The 11,508-nt window shown below is 40.2% G+C and overlaps 1 protein-coding gene across 1 annotated transcript; it reads left to right on the top strand.

Moving 5' to 3' along the window:
- Positions 1-274: 274 nt before the first annotated feature.
- fkbp8 (FKBP prolyl isomerase 8) lies at positions 275-11,329 on the top strand. The gene is made up of 9 exons (XM_061684362.1): positions 275-414; positions 787-1,046; positions 2,438-2,607; positions 4,171-4,259; positions 4,347-4,567; positions 4,636-4,808; positions 4,882-4,959; positions 7,720-7,854; positions 9,097-11,329. The coding sequence occupies exons 2-9, from the start codon at positions 815-817 to the stop codon at positions 9,181-9,183; spliced, it is 1,185 nt and encodes a 394-aa protein (XP_061540346.1). The 5' UTR covers positions 275-414; positions 787-814; the 3' UTR covers positions 9,184-11,329.
- Positions 11,330-11,508: the final 179 nt, after the last annotated feature.

Raw genomic sequence — 11,508 nt, 5'->3', positions numbered from 1 at the left:
GATTTGGCATACCCGTTTATTCTGAGCATTACGGTTAATACGAGCCCGTTTCAAAATAAGATGAAACGTTGGTGATTTCGCTGACTGCAAATTGAACGTCACCCAAAAAGCAGGTCTATTATACTCCTGAATAGGTGGTAACGTGGTATGGATGGTACGTCCATATATATATATATATATATATATATTGAAACGGCATAAATAAATTCAAGATTTTACTTTGAAACTGTCTCCAACATTGATTACCGTAATGCCACGGGTAGCGCAAGGTTAACCGGAAGTAGAGGCTTGTGGCGAAACTGTTGCTTCGATCCGCCATGGGCAGACTGACTATTTAAATAAATATACATAACTTCACCTTCAATTGAACGTACTGAAGAGTTGGACCTTCGAAGCGAGCGGCCGTGTTCGAAGGTAAGCTATACGTGATATTTTTTGGGGGGATGAAAATAGTAGAAAAAGACTGTCCCTAGCGTTAAGACAATTAGCTTTCTAGCATAACGAATTCAAGGCTACCTGTCACGAGACCATCTATCCTTGAAGCGACCGCGAGAGAACTTTGTAAAATCCTTCAGAAATGTGAAGAAAGCTTGAAAATAGTGACGTATTGTGCACGTTTTCTTTATTTACGAGTCCGTAAGCAACAATAACTGTCGCTTATGGGCATGTTGAGGGCCGAAACGAAGCGGGTCGAGATGTTTTGAAATAGTCACAAACAGGACCTTGATTCGTGACGTCATACTACGTTTAAAAAATTTAACGAAACGTTTCATGAACTCACTTTAGCGACTCCAACTTATGAACGGGAAACATTATGGACACCGTAGATAGTCAGAGCAGCGCGGCGGACCCGGCCAAGAAGAGCGGCCGGACGTCGTTGCTCGACAGCGGGGAGGACTTTGAGGTCTTGGACGAGGATGACATTGACGACGACCCCCCTCCCCTAGAAGACGCCGGCGCCGGGGAGGGCCGGGACTCACACAAGGAACGCGGAGATGAGGAGACAGACCGAGAAGAAGCATCGCAGGAATGGCTGGATATGCTAGGTAGGTGCTTTGCTTATTGACTACTGGCTAACATAGAGTAGGAAGATAGTTTAAACAATACGGCGTTCCCCCGTGCATTCGCGATTCGGTACTTGCGGTTTTTTTCTTTAACACAGTTGTTCATAGATTCATGGGTTAAATTTCCATCCATCCATTCATTTATTTTCCGAGCCGCTTATCCTCACAAGGGTCGCGGGAGTGCTGGAGCCTATCCCAGCTATCATCGGGCAGGAGGCGGGGTAGACCCTGAACTGGTCGCCAGCCAATCGCAGGGCACACAGAAACAAACACCCATACGCACTAACATTGACACCTACGGGCAACGTAGAGTCTTCAATTAATGCATGTTTTTGGGATGTGGGAGAGAGAAAACCCATGCAGGTATGTAATTACGACTCGTCAGAAAAAGTTTATCTACATTGTTAATTTGGGTTAGTCAAACTTCTCTTTTGCCATCAGAATCATCTGTATTTCCCAAGTATGTCCAAAAAACACAAGGAATTTGACTCCGGTAGTTGGAGCCGCTCTAGTACGACAACAGTAAACATTAAAGTAACGTTAAACTGTTTTTCACCATTTTCAGTTTTCAGGATGTTTTTGAGTGCACTGGGCCCTTCGCATGAGTTGCTCCTCCCCCATTATGAAGTCATTCGTGTGCCTTCGTTCGCATCAGCAGTTATCCGGCGCAAGTTACTTCGTTATAATTACTTGGCCTATTTCTACCACTACAGCATGCAGTTAGCTTGCTAGTTATCCATACAATGCATCTTCCCTGGATGCCACAGTTTACAGAGTAGCTCGGTGTCGTTATTTATATTCCCAAGTGTTACTGTTATCCAGGCTACTGTAATATGTTCAAACGCAAAACATTATGGGTACTAGTAGTAGATATCTGCTGAATAATGTGCTGTCGTGTTTAATAAATGGTTGACTTTCCTTGAAGTTTCTCTGTTATGTAGACCCGCAGACCGAATACAAACACCAAGCGAGGTGGGAACGCCGCCCGTCCATCGGCCGACATGAACCCTGGTTAGCTCGCGAGCTAGCTGGTGGCTAGGTCCTCTCGTCATGGCGTAGAAAGCCCATGATGATCCCGTGGGATATATTCCAGCCACTCGATGCATTAAGCGGCTCAATCATGTAGGGGTGTTTAGGCATACAAAAGATGCTAGACGAAGTAGCATCCAATATTTTCCGGTCCATGGTTTCAGCGCATTCAGCATACCCACCTACAGCCCTTGAGAGCGGAAGCGAAAGCTGTTTTTTTTTTTGTTTTTTCTTCTTCATGATTTTGAACCCTCAGCTTATGTACTTAGAGTCAGGGGCTACAAAATGCGGGAATACTAATGATGTGTTCTGTAATTGTAATATTTAAAACTGTTCGTCTCTAGGTAATGAACAACTGAAGAAAAAGGTCCTGGTGGCAGGCGAGGGCCGAGACAGTCGACCAAAGAAAGGACAGAATGTGACCATTTGTCTTAAAACATTCCTGAAGGATGGAACGCTGGTGGAGGAACAACCCAAGCTCACGTTCACTCTGGGAGACGGCGATGTCATCCAGGTACTGCAGTTCAACTTCCTCATGTTGGTGTAATACATGTTTAGGATTCACTTCAAACACCTTCAATTGATTTGATTTCATTTGGTTAATTTGTTCCATCACTAAAAGTACTATTAATTGTGGAGCTGAGGGTAAGAGTACGCCCTGCAACCGGAGGGCCACTGGTTCGTATTCCCGCCGCCATTCATTGCCAGCCTTCCCAGTTAACATGGATATTTGACTTCTAAATCTGTCGATGGCAGTGAATGTTAACCCACGTTGTCTACGAATGAATGTGGCGGCCGTAGGCACAGAACGGCAGCCCCAGGGCGGCTGTGGTGACACAAATAGCTTACCACCACCAGGGTGTGACTGAGGAGGGAGTGAATAATGCATGAAAATTGTAAAGCGTCTTTGAGTCTAGAAAAGCAGTATTTTGGATTATTATTATTATTAATGGAGAAAACTGACTGGCCGCATGTAGTCCTTCGTTGTGGTATTTTTTCAATGACCAATTTATGAAGCTTCTTACTGGATTTGCAATGGTGACTGTCAACATGGGCTAATAGTTGGATTTCCATCTTCCATTCCATTACCCCCCCCCCCCAAATCTCAATTTTGATTATGGTCTCTCTTCCACTATAATCAAAAATAGTTACTCCTTACAATTTTACCTCAAATGGTATCCAGCTTCTTTGATTTTGGCCACCTCCCCCAAAAAAGTATCTCCATCCAGTTTGACAAAAATAGTAGTCTTTTCCTTTTTTGACCTTTCTATTTTGACCAAAAATGTTTCCTCCTTCCATTTTGATTAAATATGGTCTATATACTTACATTCTGACCTAAAATCTTTTGTCATCCTATTTTCACCAAAAATATTCTCTACTCCTCCAGTTTTGATGCAAAATTGCCATTTTGACAACAAAATTGCATCTACTTCTTCCATTACGACTTCCTTCATTCTGACCCCCCAAAATTTGGTATCTTATTTTGACCAAAAATCTCTGTCCTTCTGATAATTTTAGCCCAAAAAATGGATCTCCCCCTCTTATTTTGACCCAAGAATTATGCTTCTTGCATTTTGATTATGCATGGTCTGTCCTTCTTACATTTTGACCAAACATTTTAATGTTGCCTCCTATTCTGACCCATAATTGTCTCTAATCCTTCCTATTGGACCTAAAATGTTCTCAGATCTTTCAATTTTTAATTAAACATGGTTTCTCCTTGCTGCATTAGAACCTAAATCGATATATTTTCATTTATTTATTTTTTACTGAAACATTATTTAATTTTGACCAAAATGGCTTACAATTTAAACATAAATATTCCCTTCTTTATCCATTTTTCTTTCCATTTTACTAAAAATGTTTTCTCTTAAAATTTGGACGTGTACTATTTCTTATGAAGGGTTGGAAAAAAAATCTGTCATCCATCAATTCTACCACTTGGTGGAGCCATTGCACAGTATTTGTTTTTATCCAATTGTGTGCAGGAATGCATGAGAACAATCCTAAAGCTGTCCAGTGTGGTACATTGTGGTCATTTTTGCAATTGTTGCAATGACTTGTTTTTGTCTTTCAGGCCCTTGATCTCGCAGTGCTGCTCATGGAAATGGGCGAAAAGGCTCTCGTCCAAACTGCTGCCACATATGCATATGGTACCTGGGGAAGGTAGTGACAGTGTTTCATTTATCTAATAAAATGTATGCCGCACAACATTTCTGCATGTTAAATGGTATTTATGATGTGTTACTCCAGTTGTGAACCGGATGTGCCGCCCAATGCTGAGCTGTCTCTGGAAGTGGAGCTGAAGGAAGTCTGCGATGCAGCAGACCTGGAACTCCTGCCCCCGCTAGAAAAGATCGCACTGGCCAGTGGAAAGAGAGAAAGGGGCAATGTCCATTATCAGCGCGCAGACTACGCTTTCGCCATCAACTCTTACGGCATTGCCCTGCAGATCAGTGAATCCAGCTCCAAAGGTAGCACTATAAGTTGGCCTTCACACTGTGAAAAGAAAGTATCACCATTTGTTTGTGTGTCTTGACAGTGGACATAAACCCAGAGGAGGAAAACGAGTTGATAGATGTGAAAGTGAAGTGTCTGAACAACATGGCGGCGGCACAGCTCAAGCTGGACCACTACGAAGCTGCGTTCAAGTCGTGCTTCGCCGCCCTTGCTCACCAGCCAAATAACATCAAAGCACTCTTCCGCATGGGCAAAGTACACGTTTCACACACTTACTTAGCTTCCTTGTCATGATTAAAATTGACAGTCTGATGCTGCCTTCTCACAGGTAATGGCCTTGCAAGGCGAATATGGAGAAGCCATTCAAACTTTGAGAAAAGCACTGAAGCTGGAACCAAGCAACAAGGTAATGCCCACCCAAATGCTATGTGCTGGAAAACTGGGGAGTTGGAAATTTCAGACCTTCTTGCAATGGCAAATACAACAAAATGCCAGTCAGAATTCAAGTTTAGACTACATAAATTATACTTGAGGTTAATGTATATCTTATATCGTATCTTAAACCATATGTGACCCAAACTGCTCTCCATTGAAAATTGTGCAGATTGGAGATGAAACTGTAAAAAAGTTCCAAATCTGCAAATACCACCACCCCCCAAAATACAATTTTGTATAGTTAAAGTCAGAAATTACCTTCCCACATTCTAGACACAAACACACGAATGAATTTACATACTACCTAACCCTAACTACGTGATACGTACAGTGAATGATGTTTACGTGGAGTGGGAGAAAGCAAAACTGGGTGATACGGAGTGTTCCATCTGACTACCATTAAGCATGGGTTAAGCAATATTTGTCGGAATTTTTCTTTTTGTAATCCAATTTGTTAGTCACCTGAGGTTCCACTGTAAATGCTCGATTTCCCCCACCCCATTTAACTGGAGCAGTAGAGGGTCTGAAGTGCACTCATAACTCATTGTTGTCAAGCCAAAGAAGTCGTCTCAGCAACTTCTCATATTCCGAAAAAAGTTGGGGCACTCATAAGTCGAGGTACCACTTGTACTGGATAAATGCTGTGTGCCGTGAATACCCATACATGGCAGTAATGACTAGGTATGGCATTCCATAGCAGGTTGTCTAGTTTTTTTTGTAGTTTTTTTTTTCTTTCTTTCTGGTTGTCTTGTCTTTAATACTAAGGTGCATAAAACCTTCCTTCCCAGAGCATATCCAGGAGGTTTTGCTTTCTACTAAATGATCAGAATCTTCTTTCTGGAACTTGGACTCACTAGCAGAAGCCTTCGAAGATGCAAGTCCATTGAAGGGCTTAAAACCTAACTGAAAGTTTTTTATCCAATAATGTATGGTTTCCAGCAACTAATCAGAGCCCAAGAAAATGAAAATACCCCAGGACCACTTAAACGGTCATCATGTTTCATGTTGACCTTTTACTACATTTTAATAAAAAAATGTTTTCAATAATGTACATAAGTCATATTAATGTCAAAAGCTGTAAAACCCATCAAAAAATCGTTCGGTATAATACGCAGATGTCCACGATATAGTGGGATTTTCTGCAACACGATGTAGATGTGTTCCCCCCAAAAATCTGCAATATTCCATTCCCCTAGTTTTGTTAGAAGAAATCAGATATTCGCCCCAAATAAATTTATAAAGTTAAAAAAATTATTTAAAATTATATTTGCCCCAAATAAAATTATAAATTACAAATTTTATTTTTAGTACAAAAGTATTAAATCAGGAACACAAATTTTTAACAGTAGAAATTAAATATGGCAACAACCAAAAGAGTTTTCATGTATGTAAGAGGTCCTCATGAAATTAATTTAAAGTGACAAGCAACAGTAATCGATTTTAACTAGCACCCTCAGTGTATAATTTTGAGTCGTGATCAAGGAGAGGAGTCAAAAGATTTGGCACTTAGAAGTTGGACCTTGTAAACTCCAACTGTAATTTCATTTGCCAGAAATCTCTTTTGACTAGCACCTTTTGCCTTTGAAGGCCCACTAGATGGCGCTACAAAGAAAATCAATCCCATCCCACAGTCTGAGCTGCTGAGTCATCATTTCAGAGGATCTGCTTTCAAGTGGCTTTAAATAGGTTTCGCCTTGCACGCCGGTGCCATCTCGTGCCTCCTGTTCTTCCGCTCCCACAGATGGACATACAAGGGTCTATGGCCGTGTGGGATTCAGGGCCAGAATACTCCCCACACAGTCCTACACCAATCTGGCAAACACAACTTGGCTTTTTCAGCTTTTCATTCAACACGATAAGTGTAAATCAGTATGAAATCAAAAACTTAGGGGGCGCATTTTTGTAAATTGCGAGCCAAACCTTTTGCATAGGTTGACCAACCTGCATCTGTTTGTGCAACAATATGTTCAGTACTAACAAAATGCTACATATAATTTTTAATGTGTTTAAAGCACGAGGGAGGATTATTTTAAGTCTTAAACAATGTTTTATAACATGGCAATATTCCACCTTAGGCTGTGTTTGGTGGTCGTTCTCTATCTCGGATTCTCACCGTGTCTTTATGTAGTACGCGTGCTTTCTTCTAATGGTACATGAAAGAATCAGTGAATACATTTGGAAAATAAATCTTCAAAACATGAAATAAACCTTTGTTCTTGTTTAAACTTTTAAACCTTTAAACCTAAAGTTTAAACCTGTTTAAAAATGTTTGTTTAAAGCTAGTACAGTACTTATTTATTTTTACTTTTCAAGAACTTTATACTACATTTTTATAAGTACAATTCATTTGTAATTGAAAAGTACAGTACGATGTATAAAATTTTTATGAACCTTTTGTTTTTCAACATTTACATTAAGTACACATTTGATTTAGCTTTTATGCACAATATATTTTAATTGAATCATTCAAGTACAGTTTTCTTTTCCTATTTTGAAGCACAGTGCTAATGTTCAAACTGCATCATGTTACAAAGGCTTAAGTGTTTTTCAATTTAAGTTGATTTCAATAAGATGAAATCTACTTTTTAGGAATAAAATGTTTTGAGTCTGACCACATTCCCTTTGACGTTCATCATTCCCAAACTGCCCAAGTATTAATGTCAGGCTGTTGTCCTCTTGACACATTTCCATTACACGTGTAAGCTCATTTGTAACCATTGTGCCTCGGTAGACCATCCACGCAGAGCTGTCCAAACTAGTGAAGAAACACTCTGAGCAGAGAGGAGCAGAGCAGGCCATGTACAAGAAGATGCTTGGTAACCCCGCCAGCAGCGGCCCACACAAACGCTGGACTAAGTCGTCATGGGTGAGTCCCTGTTGAGTCTTCTGAGCCCGGCCCAATGTCAAGTCAATGGTGATGATGTCAAAACTATTACAAAACCTTGTAGATGATTGGGCAACGGGCCAAGAAAGAACTGCATTGCAATTTTTCTTCACTACAAGCATTAATTTTCCACAAATCCCTTCTTCAGTTGGGTTATACATTTATATTGGTTTCACAATTAACATTGTGGCCTGTTATGAAATAAATTAACTAATACTTATCTGGCTAAAGTTAAACTCAAATTTATTTAGAGAACACAAAAAAAACTGCAGCTATAACAAAGTGCTGAACAAGAATTAACATGAAACTATATATATATATATATATATATATATATATATATATATATATATATATATATATATATATATGATAGTCCCTATGGTGGGCAGCACTGTGGATTGGTGGTTAGCACTTCTGCCTCAGTTCTGAGTTTGAATCTGTTTAGACCGTCCTGTGTAAAGTTTGCATGTTCTTCCCGTGTTTGGCTTGGATTTTCCTGGGTATCTCACACTCTAGAAAATGGATAGAGATATCTGAATCTTCTGAACTTCTGTTTCCACATCAGTGCCATAGTTGTCTATGCATGCTGTATCTTAACTTCACATAGCTGATGTCCTGTTGCGCTTCTTTAGACAGCAATCTGGTTGAATCAACAGTCACTCCCCACACACACTCCATTTGTGTTGGTTGCTACCAGGCATGATTAAGCCACATGGTTTGTTCCGGCTCAGTAAAGCTTGGTGATGATTGTTTCTGGTGCAGTGTGTGTAGACGGGACAGTTAGTAACACATAAGGTTGGGAAATAATAAAAAAAAAAAAGTTGAACTCAATGCAAATGTCATACCAGTAAACTCCTCTTTTCCCCTTCTGCTTTTAACATTCCATGATGAATCAGAAGTGAGAATTCTCTGTCGACCAATTAAAGGACAGCAGCATGTTTACCTCAACCCCGCACAAATGAACTGCAGTTAACCCTCTGTAAGATAGCTGAATTTTTTTAAACAGTTTTATTTTGTTTGTACAGAAGATAATGTGTGCAAGTATGGTAATTGCAGATAGGCAGTTTTTACTCTATCCCCAACAATCTCAACTGGGTTTTTTTGTGACTTTACTGAGGGTGGAGAAAACGTGGCACTTCATTTACTTCCATTGTGTTGCTATCAAAAATTAACATGGTCTTTCTCTCTCCTTTCTTGTCTTCCACCCCTTTTCTTCTCCAGGGTCTCAGCTGGAAGTGGTTATTCGGCGCCACGGCAGTCGCCATCGGTGGCGTAGCCTTATCGGTGGTCTTGGCTGCCAGAAACTGAAGCGAGCGCCTTTTTTCGTTAGCTTGTGAACGGACCAAGAAAGAAGCACATCTGGCACAGAGGACATGTCAGCATAGTCAATCGAATGAGGAGTTAAAACACTACTGTTTGTTCATGAGAAGTTTGATGTATGCATCACGTATTTGTATCTTAACAACCCCTGTAGGAGCTATTTATCAGTAATCCTCCCCTTTTAGGCCTGCGACAAGGACCACTTTGCTTTGAATCTGAAATGGCCGCTGCCATGTTCAGATTCAAAGCAAAGTGGGCCTGCGACAAGGACCATTATAAAAAGCTCAAAATCATTTATTCCACGTGTTGCCAATATATAATTCAGTGAACCCCCACATATTTACAGTTCGGTATTTGCCCAATCGCTGAATTGAATATTTTTTTGGGGGGGGGGAATCCTATCCTCTTGCCTAAAAGCTCACCTATTTGCTGTTTTTGTGCTAAGGCCAAAAAAAGCTATGTCTGATGTAACAGTATTGCTCGGGTGTTGTGGCCAAGAACCGATGTTGAAGTAAGAGAATGATCTTAATTTAGTCAGAACGAAAGTGCTTTGTCACAATCTTGTGGCATCTATAGGCTTTTACAAACCTTAGGGTGGCTGTATTACTAGCGGTGTTTCACTATCACCTTGAATACTGGGGGTTCACTGTAATGCACTATTTTACTTCTCCTACTTCATATTCATTACTTTTCATCCATCCATCCATTTTCTGAGCCGGTTCTCCTCACTTGGGTCGTGGGCATGCTGGAGCCTATCCCAGCTATCAGCGCGCAGGAGGCGGGGTACACCCTGTACTGGTTACCAGCTAATCCCAGGGCACATACAAGCAAACAACCATTCACACTCACATTCACACGTACGGGCAATTTAGAGTTGTCAAATAACCTACCATGCATTTTTTTAGGATGTGGGAGGAAATCGGAGTGCCCGGAGAAAACCCACACAGGCACGGGAGAACATGCAAACTCCATACAGGCGGGGCCGGGGATTAAATCCCGGTCCTCAGAGCTGTGAGGCAGACGCTCTAACCAGTCGACCACCGTGCCGCCTCATTACTTTTCAGTTTGTATTAAATTATTCTAGAATGTGTGTGATGTAAGTTGAATAGAGCACAAGGTACAGTTTGCTTAGATAAACATCCAAAGCCAAACATTAGGAACATTCTGCGAGGTGATCTGCAATGCTGTAAAACAGTCCGACCTTGACACTGCAGGAAGAGAGCCTATTTTGGATGTTTTTGTCACCTATATAGCGTCCCCTCCAAAAGTATTGGAACGGAAATATCAATTCCTTTGTTATTTTCAAAAGACATTTGGGTTTGCGATCAAAAGATGAATACGAAACAAAAGTTCAAAATTCCAGCTTTTATTTCATGGTATTTACATCGAGATGTTAAACGACTCAGGATAGAGCACCTTTTGTTTGAAGCCACCCACTTTTCAAGTGAGCAAAAGTATTGGAACATGTGACTGCTGGGGGATTACTTAAACATTAGCTAGTGCTTGTGTTTGGCTTTGGGTTACACCTGTGAAAACGGAATTTGCTGTTATGCAAACATGAACATGAGAGCTGTCTATGGGAGAAAAGGAAACCATTTTGAAGTTGAGAGAAGGGGGAAATTCGATCAGCGCTATTGCACAAACATGGGGCATAGCCAATACAACAATTTGGAATGTCCTGAAAAACATCTGGTGTACTGAGGAAGAGACATCGAACAGGTCGGCCGGTCTAGATGTAAATACCATGAAATAAAAGCTGGAATTCTGAACTTTTGTCTCATTTATCTTTTCATTTGAAACCCAAATGTTTTCAGTATACAACAAAAAGGAATTGACCTTGCTGCTCCAATACTTTTGGAGGACACTTTATACCTCAGGTTTTGACAGTTTTAAGACCAAATGTTGACAAGTCTAATGCGGGTGAAGTGTGTGAGGTACTTTGATTTTGTTTCCTTTAAAATGTGAATTTATTCCAGCGTCATTGCTAGTTGCTTTGTAGGAAATGCACCTGAGCTACATGAATGTGCCCTTGGTAAATATAAATTAAAGAAAAAGATGCCATTAACAGTTGGTGACAAAAGATTTCCTGTTTAATTTTGTATACATCAGAATAAATGTTTTTTTTCTGTCGTCACACCTGTGTGCGTTCCTTCTAACAAGAATATATTTAAAATTATTTTTTGGGGTTTGACTGATGAATATGAATTGTATTTTTTTCAAAGTTTGATAAGTATATTTTATTTGTAGTGTAATTTTTTTAACGTTTAATGTTTTAAACGTTTTTAGGTCTGACTCATATTTCATTTTCATTTA

The sequence above is a fragment of the Phycodurus eques genome, chromosome 8 (assembly GCF_024500275.1).
Source record: "Phycodurus eques isolate BA_2022a chromosome 8, UOR_Pequ_1.1, whole genome shotgun sequence".
In the NCBI taxonomy this organism is placed as follows: domain Eukaryota; kingdom Metazoa; phylum Chordata; class Actinopteri; order Syngnathiformes; family Syngnathidae; genus Phycodurus; species Phycodurus eques.
Note: the sequence above shows the minus strand (reverse complement) of the source record. Positions and strands in the feature narration are given on the sequence as shown.